This window comes from Triturus cristatus, chromosome 11 (assembly GCF_964204655.1).
Source record: "Triturus cristatus chromosome 11, aTriCri1.1, whole genome shotgun sequence".
In the NCBI taxonomy this organism is placed as follows: Eukaryota; Metazoa; Chordata; class Amphibia; order Caudata; family Salamandridae; genus Triturus; species Triturus cristatus.
The window spans coordinates 965880750-965901893 of NC_140594.1; the positions used below are offsets into that span (position 1 = coordinate 965880750).

The following is a 21144-nucleotide window of genomic DNA, read 5'->3' on the forward strand; positions in this document are numbered from 1 at the left end:
TTTTTTGGAGCTGGCGGAGCCGGCTAATGTGATTACTTGCTTACAGAAGGCGCCGGTCTCTAAGGGTGATGAGCTTCCCATTTTAGGGCGCAGAGGTTGGATTGTTCTGTCTGCGTACAGGCTTCTCCATGAGCGGTTGTTGAAGTTGCAGACCTTGCATAAGGATTTGGAAGTGAACTTTGTTGAGATTCAGAATGCTCATACTTTGTTACGGTGTCAAAATAAGTTGCTTGCTGACAAACTTGAGACGTACCAAACTATTGCCGAGAGAGCGGCTGTGCGAATTGCTCGTTATAAATACAAGAATCGGCGTGGTCGGGTTTCGACGCGAAAGGTGCGTCTGGTCGTGGCGAAAGCCGGACTGGATTGGAATCCTGATGAATGGGATGGTAATATCTGGATCCCGAGTGATTCTCCCTCTTCGGGTGAGGAGTCTGCCAAGCGCGAGTCCTCTCGCTCTGGCCGTGCTTGTAAATCTGCTTCTTGCGCCTCTGATGGTGCACCCCGTGATTGCGCTCGTCCTTCGAGCGGGGTCGATGCTTCTTCCACTGATTGTTCCTCTACGTGTACTGGTCGAGCTCCTTGTGATGCTCATCCCGCGGTCTCGGCGCATCCAGTTTTTCGTCGGAAGTTGCAGCAGTCTCCCGCTGCTCCGCAGGGTGTTTCTTTAGACTCTTTAGAGGACTTTACTCAACAAGAAATTAGTGATATTTTGCAGCGATTTCGGCAGCGAGCTGGTGAGACCTTGCTCACATGGATGGTGCGCCTTTATGAACTGGGCGCTGCGGGCATTATGTTAGATAATGGCGATTGTTTGAAGTTTTGTTCCTTAAGTTCGGATTCTACTGTACAGGATCATTTTCGTAACTATACTGGTGGTGATCAAATTTCTTTACTTCAATTGGCGACTGAGGGTTGTAATCAAAAGTATCCTACTGAGTCTGATTGGCCTGTGAATGACAAACCGTGGTATACTTTGCGCGATGCTGCGCAACGTCTCAAAGAGGAGGTGATGAAAACGGCAATTTTTCTAAATACTGCCGACAGGTTGCTTGATGGTTTCTTGACATCTTCTGTGCGGAATCGCATCATTCGTTCTTCCCCTGTTGCCTATAAGCAGGTCATGATGACTTTATTGATTAATCAGACTGGTAACGTGTTATCTACGGTACTGGAATCGGTACGCCAACTCGGTGAGTTGGGTGACTGGTTTAAACCTGAACGTCAGTCCCGGCCTGACACTCGTACTCCTGGTGATAATAAACTTACTAGACGTGATATCTTTTCTGGTCTTCTGGCCGATGGTGTGCGGAGGGAGGACATTGACGGTGAGACTACTGCTCGTTTGTGGGAGTTGTTTCGCAAACGTGGCTTGGATCGGAAGGAGGGTGCCCGGCGTGTTCGGACGACTGAGTGTGATCGTGGTAGTTCTGACGGTAGCGGTGATGACGACCGCCGTGGGCGCTCTGTTCGTCGTGATGATCGACGTTATGTACGTGATATGTTCCCCCGTCGTGAGAGAGACAGAGAGGGAGAGGAGGAAAGAGAAAGGGGGAGACATGATTATGTTTACAGCAGACGTAGAGATGATAGGGATCAATCCCCTGAGTTGAGGAGGAGAGAGGATCGCCATAGTTTGGCCGATCGAAACCAGCAGTGCAATGCAGAAGACACAAATCCATTTCGTACTGGGAATGGATATGAACAGGAGGCACCGATACCTAAGAAACGTGAGAGTCTTTATCCTGATTTATCCTGGTACACAGAATGCAGTAAGCATGACTAGGAAATAGGTCAAGCTCCTGTACACAGATGGGCTCACAGAGATAATAGACCCTATGTAGATATTGATATTTATTGGAGACATCGTAATATCCAGAGGGCCCGAGCATTGGTAGATACAGGAGCGGAGGCCACTCTTATTCATGGAAAATCAAAGAAGTTTACTGGTCAGCCTTTTACAGGAAACTCCTGCCGTTCAAACTTTACTTGAAATGAGAATAGGTAGAATCCCTAGAAATGAATACTCTGTACTAGTGGTACCACTCTTAGAATTCATAATTGGAATTGATATTTTGAAAGGAATGACTTTGCATTTAGATGATTGATGTTACCAATTTGGTACTACGCATTATATATCGTCCAGGCCTATACGGGTTGGTCGTTTAAGAATGCCCCCCATAAAAGTTCCTCAGGCGACAAAAGTGGTTTGTCGGAAGCAGTATCGTATTCCAGGTGGTCATGAGGAGATTAGTACCACTATTCAGGAGTTGGTGGATGCAGGTGTTATAACCCCAGTTACTTCTGCTTGGAATAATCCTGTTTGGCCTGTACGTAAGAGTGATAATTCTTGGCGTATGACTGTTGATTATCGAGAATTGAACAAACACACACCCTCGTTGACCGTTGCAGTACCGGATGTCATTACTCTAATTGAAAGAATCCAAAAACATCCAGGTACATGGTATGCGTCCATTGATATTGCTAATGCTTTCTTTTCAATTCCGATTGCCCCTGAGTGTTAGGAACAGTTCAGTTTTACATGGAATGGGCGTCAGATGACGTTTAGAAGTCTTCCTCAGGGCTATGTGCATAGTCCTACGATATGTCACCGGCTGGTGGCAGAGCATTTGGCTGAGGTACCGGTTCATCCACAAATTCAGATGTGTCACTATATTGATGATGTTTTGATCCAAGGCGAAACACAAGAGGAAGTTCAGACCCAATTGAACAGAGTCATTGAGTGCCTGCGTGAGAAAGGTTGGGAAATCAATCCGGATAAATTACAAGGCCCGTCCCAGGCTGTAAAATTTTTGGGTATTAATTGGCATGAAGGGCACCGTGAAGTGATCCCTCAGGTTAAACAGAAAATCCTTGATTTTGCAGTTCCGAGGAATAGGAAAGAAGCCCAAAGCTTCATTGGTTTGTTTGGTTTTTGGCGTCAGCATATTCCTCATTTGAGTCAAATATTGGCCCCCTTGTACCGTGTCACTCGTAAAAAGAATGCATTTGAATGGGATAAACCACAGCAAGATGCGTTCAACCTAGCAAAAGAGGCAATTCAGCATGCTTTGGATTTATGGCCCGTACGTGATGGTGAGGTGGATTTGAATGTGTCTGTACAGGGCCTTTATGCGAATTGGAGTTTGTGGCAGAAGCAAGGCAGGAGTAGAGTGCCGTTTGGTTTCTGGACCAAAAAGTTACCTGATGCTGGTGAGCGTTATACACCTTTTGAGAAACAGTTACTTGCATGCTATTGGGCTCTGGTGGATACCGAGCAACTGACTTTGGGACATGATATAGTTTTACGACCTGAAATTCCTATCATGCAGTGGGTTATGAGTTCGCCGAAAACTCACCGAATTGGACATGCTCAAGAGGCGAGTGTGATTAAATGGAAATGGTATATACAAGACAGGGCACGTGTGGGACAAAAAGGAGTTGCATCCTTAAATGAGCAGGTGGCGCGAGCGCCATCGACTGAGACTGAGAGTGAATGTTCCGTACCTTTAGTACAGGAGTCTCCTGTCAAGTGGGGTAGACCTTTTGATGATTTGTCCGCAGAGGACAGAAACCATGTCTGGTTTACGGATGGTTCAGCAAGGTTCATAGGGACGAAACGGCACTGGAAAGCGGTGTCCTATAATCCGATCACACAAAAAACTGCTGAGCACAACTGGTGAAGGTAAGAGCAGTCAATTTGCCGAACTTTATGCTGTTTATCAAGTTCTGAAACAAGAGTTACCTGGCACATGTCATATTTTCACTGATTCTTGGTCTACTGCCAATGGACTGGCGGTTTGGTTACCGACTTGGCATTTCCATAATTGGAAACTGCATTCAAAAGAATTGTGGGGAAAAGAATTATGGCAGGAGATTTGGGAGATGCTCCCACAGAGTACTGTTACAATCTTCCATGTGGATGCTCACACCCCGATAGATTCTCTTGACAAATTTTTTCATAACATTGCAGATGAGAAATCTAAAATTGCTGAGACAGTGGTGGACAGGCAAGATTCTGATATTGCGGGATTGGCGAAATGGGCCCACCAGAAGGCAGGACATTTTGGAGAGAAAGCCACTAGCAGGTGGGCTGCTGATCGAGGAATTTATATTCCCCTAGATTTAATCAAAAATGTTATTTTACATTGTCCCATTTGTCAGCATATCAGACAGCGCAAAGTGCCCCAAATTGTTAAAGGTCATTTACATCGCGGGAAACTGCCCGCTCAAATTTGGCAGATTGATTACATCGGTCCACTTCCCATGAGTAGGAATTGTCAATACGTTTGCACTATTGTTGATACATACAGTGGCCTGTTGGTAGCCCTTCCCTGTAAGCAAGCTACCCAAGTGAATACCATTAAAACATTGGAATTGATTATGATGTATTATGGTGTGCCATTCCAAATTCAATCTGATAATGCATCCCATTTTCGTGGAAGATTGGTACAGGAATTCTGTGTGGAAAACAATATTGACTGGGTATTTCATATACCTTATTATCCACAGGCCTCGGGTCTTGTGGAGAGATTGAATGGTCTGCTGAAGGAGCAACTGCGTAAATTGACAGATGACAAGTATAAGAATTGGCGAGACTTTTTGTCCCAAGCGCTATTAATTTTGAATAATCGTCCTTTTCTAAATGCTGAATCTCCACTTATGCGTTTGTTTCCTCCGAATGTTAATGCTCAGCCAAATGAAATCAGAGAGACTGTGATGTACTGGGAAATTACTCCCGGAGCTTTGGCTCCATGTAGAGCGACCCCAGGGTCGGCAGGTTTAGACTTGCATGCCATGGATGACGCCGTTATAAAAGGTAAAGATCGGGTCATCATCGCGACCGGTGTTGGTGTTCATATACCACCCGGGAATTTTGGATTAATCGCCCCTAGATCGGGGCTGGCTGTAAAAGGCATTCAAGTGCTTGGAGGGATCATCGACAGTGATTATCAGGGAGAGATTAAGGTGCTCCTGCTGAATAGCAGTGAGGCTGACTTACTGATACATCAAACTGACCGAGTGGCTCAATTACTCATAATGCCTGTCTTCAGCGGTGAGATGGTAAAAGGCACTGCCCCAACTTTGCTAACTGTACGAGGCCAGAAAGGTTTTGGCTCCACAGACAACCCTGGGGCCAGGGTTTGGGTGCAGTCGCCTAAGAATCCCCCTGAACATGCAGAGGTCATCGCCACCGGTCATGACAATACCATTTTAGTTATGAGACCAGGGAAAGATAGCTGGGAAACGGTCCCGGCTGACAAATGTTATTTACGAGAATGAATAATGCCTGTATTTGATTCTCTTTCAGATCATTCTTTGGACTGTTGCTGCAGGATGTGTCGGCGTCGGACTATTTTTGGGTTGGTTCGACGAGAGAGGAGGGATCCCGTCAACCCGGGATGATTTACGCACCCGAGTTTCGCGCTCCTTCGCTGCGTGGGATTCGTCATCGAACTTTTGGACCTCACTGGCGAAAAGGGTGACTGAGGCCCCTCACTTCTGTTTGACGCCGATGAGATCTGTACACGACATCTTGGCGACCTGCCTGGTTGCTGTCCCTGCTTCGCTAGAAACTTTAACTCATATTTTCAACATTTCAAAGGCTCGCCCCAATGTTCTTCTGGGCGATTTTGCCACCCATGCGTATTGCCCCTTATGTACTGAACTACCAGACCAGATACCCCCCATCCAGTCCCAAATAGTTACCTATAATATCACACAAGGAGATTTATGTTTTTTCCTTACGTGTAATCCTAGTGCAATTTCTGAATGTCTGCGTCTAAAATTGAAAGGTGCTACTTCCTTTACCCTGCATGAGCGAACTTTGTGCTTTCAAAGGACACCGAAAACATGTGCTTCTGTCCAAAACGATATGACTTGCAAGAGTTTGGTAGTTACCCCCAGTCATTATCGCACGATGTTACTACCTGCTGGATGGCTTTTCTCATGTGGTAATACTTCCTGGCCATATGTCCCCGCAAATATTTCTGGAGGCCCTTGTGCCATTACGAGACTCAGTTTACTGATGTTCTCGTCACATCCGAATGCCAATTCTCGTGTGATTCGAGATACAGTGATGTTACAGGAGGATTGTGACTCGTCTTTGCATTTATATTCCAAGTCTGAATACCTTAGCCTGGCTATTTCAATTATTGGTGTTCCTGCTTTGGCGGTTTATAATGCCAAATCTATTGGGAAAATGGCCTGCTGGATGGTAAAATCCATTAATCATACTTCTACAGTCCTGTCTGACATGCTGTTAGACGCCCAGGGTGAACGCAGAGCCATCTTGCAAAATCGAGCGGCCATTGATTATCTTTTGCTTAAACATGGACACGGTTGTTCTGATTTCGAGGGTCTTTGTTGTTTTAACTTGTCTGATCATACACAATCCATTCGCGCTCACATTGACAAGCTACATGACTTGACAGAAGAAGTTAGAAAACACATTGACCAGGGCTGGTTTGACTGGCTCTTTAATTGGTTACCTGATTTATATCTGTTACGTCAAATATTAGGAGGTATTCTGATTACCTTCGCTGTTTTGATTTCTATCTGTTGCTTTATTCAGTGTATTCCTTCACTACTTCAATTCTGCACATTTGGTACTAGACATAGATCAGTTAGCTTTGTTTCATATTATTCTTCCACAGATGTTAGTTCTGTTTAATGAATGTATAATAGACTGAAGTCAAGGGTGAAATGTACTGCTTGATTTTCCCGGCCCTATTGTGTTGACGGGTGATTTTTTGTGACTTCAGTCTCTTACCATCCAAGTCTAAGGGTTAGAGTAGTGAATGGAGCCTATTTACTAGGCACTTCGACATGATCCTGTGTTCTTCCCCATAGATCAGGGCTTGCACACATATCCTAGGGGATAGATTTGTTAGTATTAGGGATAACCTGTCCTGTAGTGAGGGTATTTCATGGAGCCGTGCTGAATTCAGGCCTGGTAGGCCTCAAACGGGAGAGACTCCATCTTTCTTTCTGCTCCGGCAGCTTGAGATGCTTCTAGGTTAAGGGTGATGTTTTAGTTATGAGGTGTTATTCGCTTGGAGAGAACCGGTTCAGGCCAGCCCTTATCGAAGGATTGTATTTTTCTTCATGCCGAAGACACTACATCAGGCCGGCCGGCTGGGAACGTGTCCTTGGTACGGGGAGGTACAAGAATTTGGTGGGCGGCAGGTTACGGGCCGGAATTTTCCATGAGGAAATGCACCTCTATATTAGTAAAAGTCTGAGACAGATACGGTGCACTTACTTCAGCCCGTAGGCGGCATCTAGCCGTTAGCAGTAAAGCTACTACTTATTCCAGGGAAGACAGACGACAAGCTGGAAGGCGGAATAACCAGAGAGGAGAGAGTAGCCGATGAGGAAGAGGTCCCAGTGACTCGGAGAAGGGAGGAGGGAATACGAGCCGAGGCACAGACGAGAAGGGAACCTAGATGACCATTGAGTGCAGGCTACACACGACTAAGGTGATGTCGACCCCTTTCTTATTAGAGTGTACAACCTAATCTTTCACTTTTCTTTGCAGGTTATGTGTTACATAGTAATGTTATGTGATTGCGTATGTAATGAATAATAAAATACCCAGTTTGTAGTGAATCAACATGTGCTGCGTGTTCTTGTATAAGAGGGTAGCCTATTCTTCTAGTCAGCTGTGACTTGACATGAACAGATGTTAACCCTGATCAGGTAAGTGGTAACTGAATAAGGGAGAGAGGAGCCCCTCGAACCAGAGAACAGGTTGTGCTCAAACTGGCAGTTCTTGTGTGATCTGATAAATAGTCCCTTGTTGTATGTTATGGTAATCATAGGATGAACTTGTGCTGAGGCTGCCGTCTGGGTAGGAAGTCCTGGGTCCATCTGGGACCGCGAGGCTGAGGCTGCCGTCTGGGTAGGAAGTCCTGGGTCCATCTGGGACCGCGAGGCTGAGGCTGCCGTCTGGGTAGGAAGTCCTGGGTCCGTCTGGGACCGCGAGGCTGAGGCTGCCGTCTGGGTAGGAAGTCCTGGGTCCGTCTGGGACCGCGAGGCTGAGGCTGCCGTCTGGGTAGGAAGTCCTGGGTCCGTCTGGGACCGCGAGGCTGAGGCTGCCGTCTGGGTAGGAAGTCCTGGGTCCGTCTGGGACCGCGAGGCTGAGGCTGCCGTCTGGGTAGGAAGTCCTGGGTCCGTCTGGGACCGCGAGGCTGAGGCTGCCGTCTGGGTAGGAAGTCCTGGGTCCGTCTGGGACCGCGAGGCTGAGGTTGCCGTCTGGGTAGGAAGTCCTGGGTCCGTTTGGGACCGTGAGGCTGAGGCTGCCGTCTGGGTAGGAAGTCCTGGGTCCGTCTGGGACCGCGAGGCTGAGGCTGCCGTCTGGGTAGGAAGTCCTGGGTCCGTCTGGGACCGCGAGGCCGCCACTTGTATTGTAAGAGGTCTAGATGTATATATATATATATATATGTATATATATATGTGTATGTGTATATATACATATATATATATATATTAGGAATTCCCCGTCCTTAGGTGGTATATATATGGGCCCTAGGGAGAGGGTAACGTTCTGACTGGGTTAGAGAGGCTCTGATGAGCGGGTTCTATCTGATCCGAAAACCCAAGCAGAACAGCCACTTTGTCAAATTGCAGCTTGGACCCATTTTCAGGCCTCCACACAATCCTCAGTCAAGGAAAGGGTGTGCATGGACAGAGGTACTGCAGACATTACCACTTGTCCTGAGCAGGTGGTAAATGTGCCATTAAACTTCCGGCATAGGGAATTCCATGCAGAATTCTGCCTGTATTTCTGGATTAATACATTTATTACCCATTTCAAGGGAGTAAACATGTAATTGCACAAATTGTCTGTGGAGAATCTGTCTGGGAACAGAATCTCTACAAGGACTTCCACAATACTGGTAATCATGACCTATATAACGAGCACACATTATTTCCCCCAGCTATCTTCTTGCATGCTATAAGTAACTCCTTAGCTGGGTATGGGTGGTAGAGTGATTAGAGGGTTGATGTATGCTGTTAGCTAAGCTCCCACAGAACCCTTTCTGTGCAGTCTCACCAGAGGCACCTCCTTGACATATCCTTGGCTGATCTTACAGTATCTTAGGTCAAGCCACAGATTTACAGGCAGGTCCTGTGGGCTGCATGGGCCAGTCCTTTAAAAGGAAGTTGAGAGAATAAGTAATTTACAATCCAACAATATTGAATGAAACAGTAACAATGTATTCATATCCACCACCAAAAAATGTAAATAGTTTTACCCATGGTTTCCATAAGAAGTAGAGTATTTTCAGAAGATGCCCTTTTCATAACTTTTGTTGTGCCATATAGTTACTGGCTCAGTTACTCTGCTCTTCCAGTCCATTCCTATTTGTCTTCTCACTAGTACTAGAGCCTATCTTATAAATCTGGCTGTGAACCTTTTTGCTTTAGAGTGCGGGTGGTAATTTAATAGGCTTACCTCTGCCGTATAATTTGCTTCTCTGTGATCGTTTTAACCAAATCTAGAAACAGCTAGCAAAGATCCCTCATATCAGGACAATCCCATGTCCTGCGGAGAAAATGTGCATCTCTTCGATTACATCTTCAGTAACACGCCTGCGCAATGATGTGATATTTATTTATTTGCCCAGGTGTTAAAATTATTCTATGCAAAAAAATGTAAGCTGAATCAATTTAAACCTTGGGTCTCTGGAGATTCTAGCAGCAGAGGACAATAAATCTTCCCATTCCGAGTCCTCCATCATTCACCCCATGTCCCCTTCCCATTTACTTTTTCGTTAATTTAGTGTCCTTTTTGCCAGTGGCAATATAGCTCAATACAGTTGTGACACCGCTTTTGTTCTGCCCGTTATGGTGCACAATAGTTGCAGTCCCTGTGTATCCCCATATCTTGCATATGACCGCGCTAATTGCTCCATATAGCCAGAAATGCCTTGAGGGGAGCTCAAAATCTTCAAGTAGGTCCTGAAAAGTTCCCACAGTGCAACCCACTACTAAGCATGCCACTCGTAGTAGTCTTTGGTGTTCCCGTCTATGTAGTCCCACTCAATTGCCCTTGTGTTTTAATGCCATTAAACCCATCAGGGGGACTGCAGGGCATAAGGATGATATGTTTTTGGTCTATTAAGACATCTTCTCACACTCGACTCAATCGTCGCTAAACTCATTAGCTGGATCCTTTTCACCCATTTCGTCTCCAATAGGATAGTGGCAAAGGTGAAGTTTCGGTACTAGCCTTAATCGTTCCTGTCGGTCTCATCGTCCACCTCACATCAATTGCAATTGTATGGCAATATACTATATTTCATAATCAGGTAGTTCCAAACCCCCTTCTACCACCAGCAGTTTAAATGTTAGTAATGCAACCTTGGGTCTTGTAGATCCCCGCATTAATTTCACCAGCATTTGGTCTAATAATCAAAGTGTGTCTCTGGGCACCTTAGTCGGCAGTGCTACAAACATGTAAAGGTGCCCCGGGAGTGGGACCATCTTATAGATGGCTACCTTACCACCCACGGAGAGGTGCAGCTTTCTCCAGAATTCAATCCTGGTCCTCCATCGTATTAATAGGTGCCTAACATTACCTTATAGAAGATCTATCTCTGTCCTACAATTCTCACTCCCACATATTTAAATGTCAGGTATTCATAACCGTGAAAAGTTAGAATATGTGAAAGATATCCTTGAAACTACTGGAGTGCATGATTTTTTATTAGACCCCAGAGGCTCTGGGAATCAAGCGAAATAAAGTTGGTATGTCTTACCTTGAGCATAAAATTACCCAAGCATTTAAGTTCTATCTGTTTTATAATGAAACCAGAGCTATTGCACCGAGAATCCTTTACAGGCAAATGGTGTGCAGATGGAGGAAGGTCAGGAATATTTCTGCATTATTCAAATGAAGATGAATCACCTTGTGCTTTCTTTTTTTGGCTGTCCTGAATATCAGACTGCAAGAAAGTACAGGATGAAGTGTGTACTCGGAAAAGTTTGTGTCAGAAACCTGTACATTATGCCTCATCGTAAGAATTTCATGGGGTATGAAGAAGTGGTTCAGCCTGTAAACATGAATGGGGTCAGAAGAAAATTTCTTAGAAAAAGTGGATAGGATTTGTGTCTTAATAATCCTTATGGACCAGCACGTCACATTATGAAGTGTGTGCTTGTGTGTGCGTGCGTTTGCGTGTTTGTGCACGAGCATGTGCACACATGCGTGTGTGCCTGCCCATTTGACTTGATGACAACTAATATGTGCGTGAGAGATTACAGAGATCTACTTCTAACTGTTAATGAGGTATTTGCAATTATATGGATTAGATCATGTATAGTGAATAAGATAACTTAAAACATTTGGCTGTGACTCCTTTAGAGAGGAATCAGGAAATAATTTGGCACCTTACCCCATCCCTGCAGTTAAATTACAAATGTCTACCCAGATATTAGCATGTCTATATAAAGAGTAAAATAAACACATATTTTGGTATTGTAATAGCACCTGTATTGTTGATGCTTTTGTAAAAGTGACGTTTTAAAGATTTGTTCTTGATCTGAAATCATTATTTTTGCTTTCAATTACTTTTACAAACTGATCCTTCCCATTCTCTCTGAGTGTATCTAGCACAGCCTCCCTTTCCATGGTCAGATGCATTTGCCTGGGCAATGAACTCCTTACTGTAGTCTCAGCCCTTCGGTATATTCTCTGAAAGGGAAGCCTCCTTTATGGTCTCAGATGCCTTCTGAAACTCAGAATCCCACTTAACCTTCCTGAGTTGCCTCTTCAAGGTCAGTTGAGTTAAAGGTGCCACAATACTCATATTACTCACATAATACCCAGTGGGGCATTGGAAGCCTCTGGCCTAGGCATTAGTTCTGAGAGGATGGCCGTCCTAGAAGTCCATTCAACAAAATACCAAGGGTTGTGAAAGTCATGCACTATTTGCAACAATTGACATCAAAGAATTGACTCCTTGCCACATTCTGTCCTGTTTGGCGTTGATCGGATAGAAAATGGAGTTGTTATAAAACTAACAGACCTTTTGACTTTTGTTGCTGCTTCTGTCTTCAAGATTCCTGGGACCAGGGATAGCCGGGGGCACCAATGAACAAGTCAGATGTGGTTAGTGCCACACCATTCCACCCCAAATTGACATGCAGGATCCCATTTCACTATGGGCTCCTTTTTCTAGGAAAGGCTGTATCTTACAACTGTCCTCTTAGTGGACAGGGCCAACAAAACATCCCTTTAACATCTGCTACTGACTGGCCTTGATGGGCAGTATGGCTTTCTTGAGCGTCTGCAGAACATACCCACCATGAAATAGATGGTCCTCACATGCAGCACCGAAGACAGCAAACCATCCTCTCTATAGGTGACAGTGACATTTTTAGGGAAGCCATAGATCTGATAAGCAGCCTCTGCATTCTTTAAGCCAAAGGCTATTAAATTAAATCAAAATTGACACATAGGTTTGGACTACTCTGACCTCACCCTGGAACCTTCAAACAGATTAAATCTAAAATTCTTGGCATCATCTTCTTGGCTGTGAGCCCATTGCCGCGAGGCATGGGGTGAGCCTCTGTCTTATTGACAGGGGTGAGCCGACAGATAGGATGGAAAATTCAGGTCTCAATCTCGTTGGGGATAACTAATGAAGGCCTACACAGACATCTGGGGTCCACACCAGTGGATAGAGATCCCTACACATTCAGAATAATATGATTTGGCCAAAAGCCAATACTAGCACACTTGTATTAACTAAGGGCCTGATTCACAAAGGTAAACTTACGCTTTGGAGTAAGTTTGCAATTTGTTGCTATTCACGAACAAATTTACGAGTAGAATCTTTACGACCTTCCTATCTTTTTATGTGCAGAGTCTGCCACGAATGCGGAGACTCCGCAATCGTGAAGATATTATTTGTAGCATTTGTTTGTGAATAGTTAAACATTGTAAACTGACATAAAACTGTAGGTTCACCTTTGTGAATCTAAATGTTCCATTATCTTCTAAAATTGAGATTAGACCAAATAGATATTGTGCCTGACCTAGCGAAAGCTTGAGCCGTTGCACCAGCCTCATGTATTCTAGAAAATATACGTAAATGAAAATCCATCATATATCTATACATGGGGGGATTTGAGTCGATGGAATCCGGCCCACATAGGTGACTAGAAAGGAGAGACCGGGCAAACCGGACATCCCCGTAAAAGCGTGATTTCACGTGGATCATTATTACTCTCCAAACAGGATGGAGTGATACAACTTCTAAATTAATAACGACAAACAAAGGAGCCGCTTTCTGCCCTGTATTTAAATAGGATAGGGTAATTCCCAGTTCTGTCTATACCAGGGGATAACATAGCCCTGAAGAAAGTCCTAGCACAAAACTGTTTTGGGCATATAAGAACTGAAACATGTTGGCCTTAGGGTCTTAGGACCATAATTTTCCATACAACCCTACTTTAATTATTTTAATATTCCTGTCAGACCCAAGAATAAAGGGATACTGGGGTCTAACAGTGAATTTTTTATCTTTATCTCCCTGGTCTGTTCTATTATCCAAGTGCTCCCTGAAATATTGGTTGAGCTCACCGCGACTTATAGGGGTCGCGGTGTCCCGATGTTGAAGCATGACACCACTAGGGTGTGTGAGGGAAAATAAATAAAAGCAAGGTCTTTTCCTACACCACACCGTAAGGGGTTGCTTCACGTAGGGACATCCCAGTACCTCTTTTCCTTTTTCTTTCAACTAACAACTTGATAAGAACAATAGTGGAGTACTTTAATGTGATTGGGATTTGAGTCAACCCTCGTCATCTATGGCTCTGTTTAACTGTCATTCCCCTTTTGATTCTGCCTCCCATGGCATATAGCATGGAGCGGCGGGTCAGCTGACTTCTGCCTTTGGCTCGCTTGTGCTGCGGATGACAGCATTTTGTGGGATTACAAGTGCATGTACCCTTAAAATAGGTCCACTTTAATCAGTGCTTGAAATGGAAAAATAGAAGTGCAGGTACTCTTGTATAGAGTACCTGCTTGTTTCTGAGAAATGCTGGTACTCTCCAATTAGAAGTATTGCATTTTCTCTTGAGAAGTGCCGGTACTCTCCCTCTCAAAATAAAAAAGTGCCGGTACTCCGTACCGGACAGTACCGGCCCATTTAAAGCACTGACTTTAATGCCAGGGCTGGTTGGCCAATAATTTACTTTGCCATTTTTTTCTTTCCATTGTTTATCTTTATATATTTTAGTCATTCTCTTATGTTTAAACTATGTCTTCAGCTTACAATAAATGATATGCATTAGAACAAAAAACTGATTTTTACACCTGTTCTTAATGAATTGGCCTGCTATGAAGCACCATGCTTTTGTACTGGTATTATATGTAATGTTTTTTTTTTATTTTTAATGTATTGCAGGTATATGGAGGCCATGTTTAGGTGATGCCATTTTTCCGTCTTTTGTTTTAAGTGGGGTATGCTTATAAAATAAAACAAAAGTGTTGCCACGGCCGATTTAGTCAGCGATTGCTATTTTATGTGACATGTGTTTTTTAAACGTTCCGAAGCAATTTTGCTAATATGATGAGCTTGTATCCTGCTTCATTATTTTAACGTGCCAATCAAAATGTGAGATACCTAAAGCTTTATGTTGACTTGAAGGAAACTGCTAAGATTTCTACAGAATAATACCAGCCTGGTGGAAAATAGTGTCCCTCACTAAATGCATGTTTTCATTCTGTTTGCTTTCAGGAAGACACTGTGAGCTCTACAAAGACCCCTGTGTTAACATCAGCTGTCAAAATGGCGGCACTTGTGACAGCGAGGGACCTAATGCCACATGCATTTGTTCAGCTGGATATACAGGCAAGTCATGACACTTGTAAATCATTTGAGAATGTGTATACTTAAACCCGTGTACTGGATGACAGAAAACACCCCATGAAAAACACCCCCTTTTTCTTTCACGCATGAATAGTAACAATGTGCAATATGTAAATGCAGGGTCTTGGTCTTCGCAGCAGAAATGTGGTAAACAGGCTGTATGCTATCATGGGCTTTGCTGTGGTTTTTGCATTTTTTGTAGCTTTTATTATAAGAAATGACCTCTTCGCCCTAGAAAATGCTCGTGTTTGCTCACAAATGAACAGTGGTAAGAGCAGAATTCTGTTATCCAAGCAAAGAATTGTATACAATATAAATGGATGTTACCGTGCATGATTAGCCATGTTTTGAGCGCAAACCGGAGGGTGCGCACGCATCTGGATTGCAAGTAGCGTGAAAATAGCATATTTTATCCCCATACAAATTTCACTAGGTAAAACCTCGTTGAATTTGTTTAATAAAAAACGTAGTAATCTTGAGTTTGCAGCTTAGAAAAGAGGAAAACTTGTGGAATTTGGTGGTATTCCCCATTCTGATATGCTGAACTTGGAGTGGAGAGTTAATACCACATCCAGAAAATACTGCATTCTGTGGCATTGATAATTCCTCTCAAAATTCCAGAATGAGGCAGTTAGTCTTTTAACTAATGGGTTCATTCACATTTCCACCCATTGTAAATTTTAGTGCTTGGCGATGGCTCGATTTATGATGCGTGAGTTCTGAATGGTCCAAAATCCTGCTCATGGTATACCCCCAGCCTTCTTTTGTGTGTTGTGGTCTGCCCGTATCAATATAACCCTGCTTTGCAGATTAACCTTGGGGCCTGATTATGAGTTTGGTGATGTGGTATCAGGTACGCCCCGCCGCTGCACCGCCAAGCCAATGGTGAGGCCAACTGCCAGTTTAGGAGTTTCCTCATGTGTGGCGGGCTTTTTTTGCCTTCCCGCGGCGGTGCCTCTGAAAACAGGCACAGCAATGGAAACGCCAAAAGCCGTTCCTGCACGGCTTGGACTGAAAAGTTAATGCCGTGCAGGAACTGGTGTGAATGCACACAGGGGGCCACGTGTTGTGCCCCATGTGTGCATTCATAAGGCGCAGAGGCACCAGGTGCCCTGTAGGGCCCCCATAGTTACCTCTCGGCCAGGGTTTACATGGAGGAGGAATTACCATGTAAACCCTGGCGGAGAGGAAACTCCTAATGTGCTTGGCGGGACTGCGGTGGTCCTGACAAGCATATGGATGCCTCCTGACTGCTGCAACACCGCCAGGAAATGGTGGTTCCCTGGTGGCTGTGGCAAGGCTGTGGCTGTCTAACCACCCGAGTCATAATCGAGTGGTCAGAAGGCAGCGACCACCAGGCCCGCAAGTCTGGGGGTCTGTGGGCTGCCAGACTCGTAATCGGGGCCTAGATGTCCGTTTCTGGCGGCCAGAGACAGATGTACTCTCAGGATTGGATTTGATGAGACGCCACTCCACCCTCTTAAAGGACCACAGCTCACCAGTATTTGAGACAGGACAGCAAAGCTCCCTCCACCCTCCTCCCCCTGAGGTAGGGAAGCATATAGCAGTGATACCAATCGAGGTGAAACAAGAAAAGAGCAATAATAAGTAAGATGTTCTCATGGGACATTATTCTTTGTTGTAAGTAATTCACCCCTTCCCCACTGCCAGACTTCCCAAGCAAACTACCTAATCCAGAATGCACTGCTGCGGATAATCTGACTAACGTCTGAGAAATTATGGCGAATGCCTCTTGGGAACTATAGGAATCTGATGCAAGTACAAGTGAGTGTTACCAGTCAAAGGGAACCCCCAGGTGTAGCTTCACTGGAGTGGAGTGAGTCAAAGTAATAGGGACCAGGAGAGAGGTACAAAGTAGAAATGAACAAGAACCTATGCAACTCTGCTAATATGAGAAGTAGAGCAAAGAGGGAGCTGGAATAAATCCAGTTCAAAGTCTAAATACCTAAGCAGCCAAGACAGGAAAGCAAAGGCAGCTCTGGTCAACAAGAGTAGTTTTACCATGCTGCATCTCATAGTAAGAAAGCTACTTAGACAGTGCTCTTCTGTTGCTATGCCTCATTAGTGTGCTCACTGAGTGTGGGAGGGAGAGGAAGTTGCCCCCCCAGAGGGACCGGCATTCTGTTTCCCCCAGCCTCCAGGGATCTCTTTCCTGCACTCTATTGTTGCAAGCTCTTCCCCTGTGACCTCCTCACTTTTTTATGACTAGACTGTGTTGGTGATTAGGTAGGCACTACCTGCAATGAGGTGGGGGGTTGTCAGTAGGATAAGTGCATTTTTGCTTTGTCCTATCTCTTGGTTTCTTGTTTTTCTCTTCTTGGACCTTCAGACTCTGGAAATTATTTTTTGCATCTCAGTGTCACTTTCTTTTACTACCCCAATGAGTGACATTATATGCCTCCCTCTAAGTTTTATTATATTGTGAAGAATCGGAATTTGCCTAGCACCGTGGCGGTAAGTTCCAATTCTATTAAGGACACGGAGGCGAGGTTTATGCTTTATATCTCTCTTTGCTTTATCACTACAGAAATCTCATAGTGCCAGAAAGATATTCAAAGAAGTCAAGAACATTACAGAAAAAACTACAACTCCCTACAACCAGGGAGAAAACCAGGTATACAGTCCTTCCACTGTTTCCGTCATCCTCAGTACATAGTCCCATGTTTGTCTCTCTCCTTCCTCTTTCTTCGCGCAAGTCACGGCAATTCATCACTGGTCCTGTTTCGAACCATTGTTTCCCCAGAAAAACAAAGACAACGTAAGGTTGTGGGAAAAAAAACAATGCCACATGTAACTTTCAATGCGTTGAAATATCTTACAAGAACTCTACCATGAAGAACGTTGACACATTTCCAATATCACAATGAAAACATAGATTGATTACTTACTACTATACGGGTGGGTTCACACCACTGTGCTCTGGGAGGGATAATCCTCGCCTCCGTGTCCTTAATAGAATTGGAACTTACCGTCACGGTGCTAGGCAAATTCCGATTCTATGTCAGGACTGGAGGCTTCAGATTATGCTAGTTCAAAGCTTACTTACTACTAACTGAGCCACATCCAGCACCAGTTTAAAATAAAAGCTTTTGAATGTAGAGTTCGAAGACCAATCAGCTGCACAAATTAAATCTTCTTGACGCGCTCCCAGCGCGAACGCTTTAGAGGCCATAGCACCCTTAGCTGAATGGGCACCAAATTATTTTGTGTCAATACCCGCCTCCTGCATGACCCAACGCACCCACCAAGCTATTATGGGGGAGGAGACAGCTTTGTGCGGTTTCGTGAGAGCTATCAAGAGATGTTGCTCATCCGGGGGGCGGAGTTCTTGAGTCAAGTCTTCATACGCCTTCAGGCAAACCACCACACATAGTTTTGGGGTGTCTCGAAAAGCCGGGTATAAACCGTTCGGGCATGAGACTTAGTACGTTGTCCTACTGTGAAAACTACCCCCTCAGGGTAAAAAGTTCTTGCCGAGATATCCAATGCCCGGACATCTGAAACTCTCCTGCAGGAGATTAAACACAGTAGCATAGCCAGCTTGGAAGATTATACCTTCAAAGAAAGATACCTATTCGGTTGCCAAGACAAAGCAGTTTCAAAACGAGATTGACGTCCCACAGGACCGATTAACGAGGTTACGGAGGCAGAGAAAGCCGGATACCACGCAGAAGTTTTCAGACTAACGGATGCTCACCTACTGACGCCAAGTCTGCTAAAAAATAAATTCAAGATGGGAACGACACCTGCAACTACAAGATCCAAACTCCCTCGAAGACACCAACGAACCCATCTCGTCGAGGCGGACCGGTAACACTTTGTGGTACTATCTCACCCAAGCCTTTGACAAGAGGACCTCAGCCAGTCCCGAAAGGCCCAGCAGCAACCACCGTTGCCTGAAAGTCGCCACACCAGGAGACGGAGCAGCCCCTGTGTGACTAGATGATGTGGAATTCCGTCCGGGTTCAGAAGCAGGTGAGGACACGGGGGGAGTAGGAATGGAAAATCCCAAGAAAGTTCCAGAAGAACTGGAAACCAGACTTGAGACCTCCAACAAGGTGTTACCAAGGTCACCTCTGCCTCTTGCCAGCGGATCTGAGCCGCCGCTCTCGTTATCATTGAAAAGGGAGGAAACGCATAGCCCCTTTCCGCGCTCCAATTTTGAAGGAAGGCGTCCGTGGCCAGAGTCATCAGGTCCGGCCTCCAACTGAAGAACCGAAGAACCTGATGGTCCAGGCGAGAAGCAAAGAGGTCTGCCGAAAAAGGCCCGCACAGCGTGTCGACCCACTGGAAGATCTGCGGGTCCAGCTTCCAAAGACTGGAGTCGTGAAGATGTCTCGAGTGCCAGTCCGCAACTTGATTGCGCCGGCCCGGAAGGTACTCTGCCGTGACCGAAATATGATGATCCAGGCAGAAACCCCAAAAATCTTTTGCCAGATGCGCCAACGCCCGGGATTGGGGGCCTCCCAATCAGTTGACATACCGCACCGCGGAGATGTCCATTTTTAAAAGGACGCAGGACTGCACTCTGTCCTTGGTCCAACATCGTACCACAAAAAAGCCCGCTAGAAGCTCCAGGCAGTTGATATGAAGGTTTTGTTCGTCCAAGGACCAAACTCCTCTGGTGGAAAAATACCAGCACCGAGCGCCCCAGCCTGACCTGCTGGCGTCGGACTCTATGACTAGGTCTGGAACCGAGCCGAAAATCGCCCGTCCGTTCCATGCCTCCATGTGGGACAACCACCATGCAATCTCTTCCCTGGCCTCTGCCGAGAGGGGAACTGAATGGTCGTACTACCGCCCTCTCCTCAGATGGTACGCCTTGAGGCGCTGGAGAGCCCGATAATGTAGGGGTCCTGGAAAGATCGCCTGAATGGACGATGACAGAAGATTCACCAGTCTGGCCAGGTGTCGTAGTGAGGTGTAAAGTCTGGAAATCGTTTGACGCAACTTGTGGCAAATTTTCGCCATTTTCCGAGACAGGAGACTTAATGTCGCGTGGACGGAGTCCACCACGAACCCGAGAAACATCAGAGATTGGGAAGGCTTGAGAACCGACTTGTCCTCGTTGATAATGAACCCTAGGTTCTGCAAAAGAGTCACCGTCGTTTGGAGCTGTCTGGATAAGGGCTGAGGGCATTGAGCCATAAGAAGAAGATCGTCCAAGTATACAATCATGCAAATGCCCTGAGCACGGAGGAACTCCACTGCGGGGTGAAGCACCTTGGTGAAACACCAAGGGGCTGAGGAAAGACAGAATGGAAGGGCGGTGAACTCGTACCCAAGATCTCTTGAACAAAATTGGAGGAATCGCCGATGAGGCGGATGGATGGGGACCACCAGATAGGCATCCTTCAAGTTCACCCGCGCCATCCAGTTGGAAGGCAAAAGTACGTTGCGGAGCAGATGGATTCCCTCCATCTTGAAATGGCGGTAAACCAACCACCCGTTGAACTCCTTGAGATTGATGACTGGACGTCGACCTCCGTCGGCCTTGTCCACTACAAAAATATTGCTGAGAAAACCGTGAGGATGCAAAGTTGATCGGCAAATGGCTCCTTTGCAGAGTAGCTCGGAGACCTCCTCGTCAATCAACTGTGCTTCTTGGCAACTGAATGATATCGGTCGACGAAGAGCCTCCTTGCGAGAGTTTTCGTAAAACTCTATATGAAAACCTTGAACGGTCTGAAGGACCCATGCGTCGGAGGTAATATCCGCCTAAGCATTTCGAAAGGCCGCTAGTCGACCCCCAATGCGAACCCGGGATGCTGGAAGAACACATACCGCGGGTATTTCCGCAGCCGGCATTGGTCTTGAAACCTCCGCGGCCTCTGAAGCGCTGTCCTTGCGTTGGATAGAAGTTTGGGTAGATCGCGGTGCAGTCATACTGCCCGCGACCAGAGCCTTGTCCACTTGAGGGATTTTGCTGGAAACCGCAGCCGGGCGAGCGGCCCCTGCCTTGACCAGCCCCGCGGAAAACCCGCTGGTTAAAGACCCTCTTAATATTGGACTGGGCCTTGTCCAGCGATGTAAATGTTGCCTAGCTTTTTGACAAAGGGGTCGCCGAAAAGACCCCCATGGGCCACTGCTCCCGCCTCTGAAGAGGCCAAATCCCCAAGTTTTGGGTCGAGCTTAAACAACAACGAGCGACAACGCTCGGTCGATAGGGCACAATTAGCGTTGCCCATGAAAATAATAGCTTGCTGGGCCCAATTGAAAAGGACTTCTGGGGAAATAG

General features: G+C 45.7%; 1 protein-coding gene across 1 annotated transcript in view; it reads left to right on the forward strand.

Moving 5' to 3' along the window:
* The window catches only part of DNER (delta/notch like EGF repeat containing), a 1164201-nt gene that overhangs the window by 1054390 nt on the left and 88667 nt on the right, over positions 1–21144 (forward strand). Inside the window, exon 10 of the mRNA XM_085634998.1 lies at positions 14754–14867. Coding sequence (XP_085491124.1) covers positions 14754–14867 — 114 coding nt within the window. The remainder of the gene's footprint in view (positions 1–14753; positions 14868–21144) is intronic.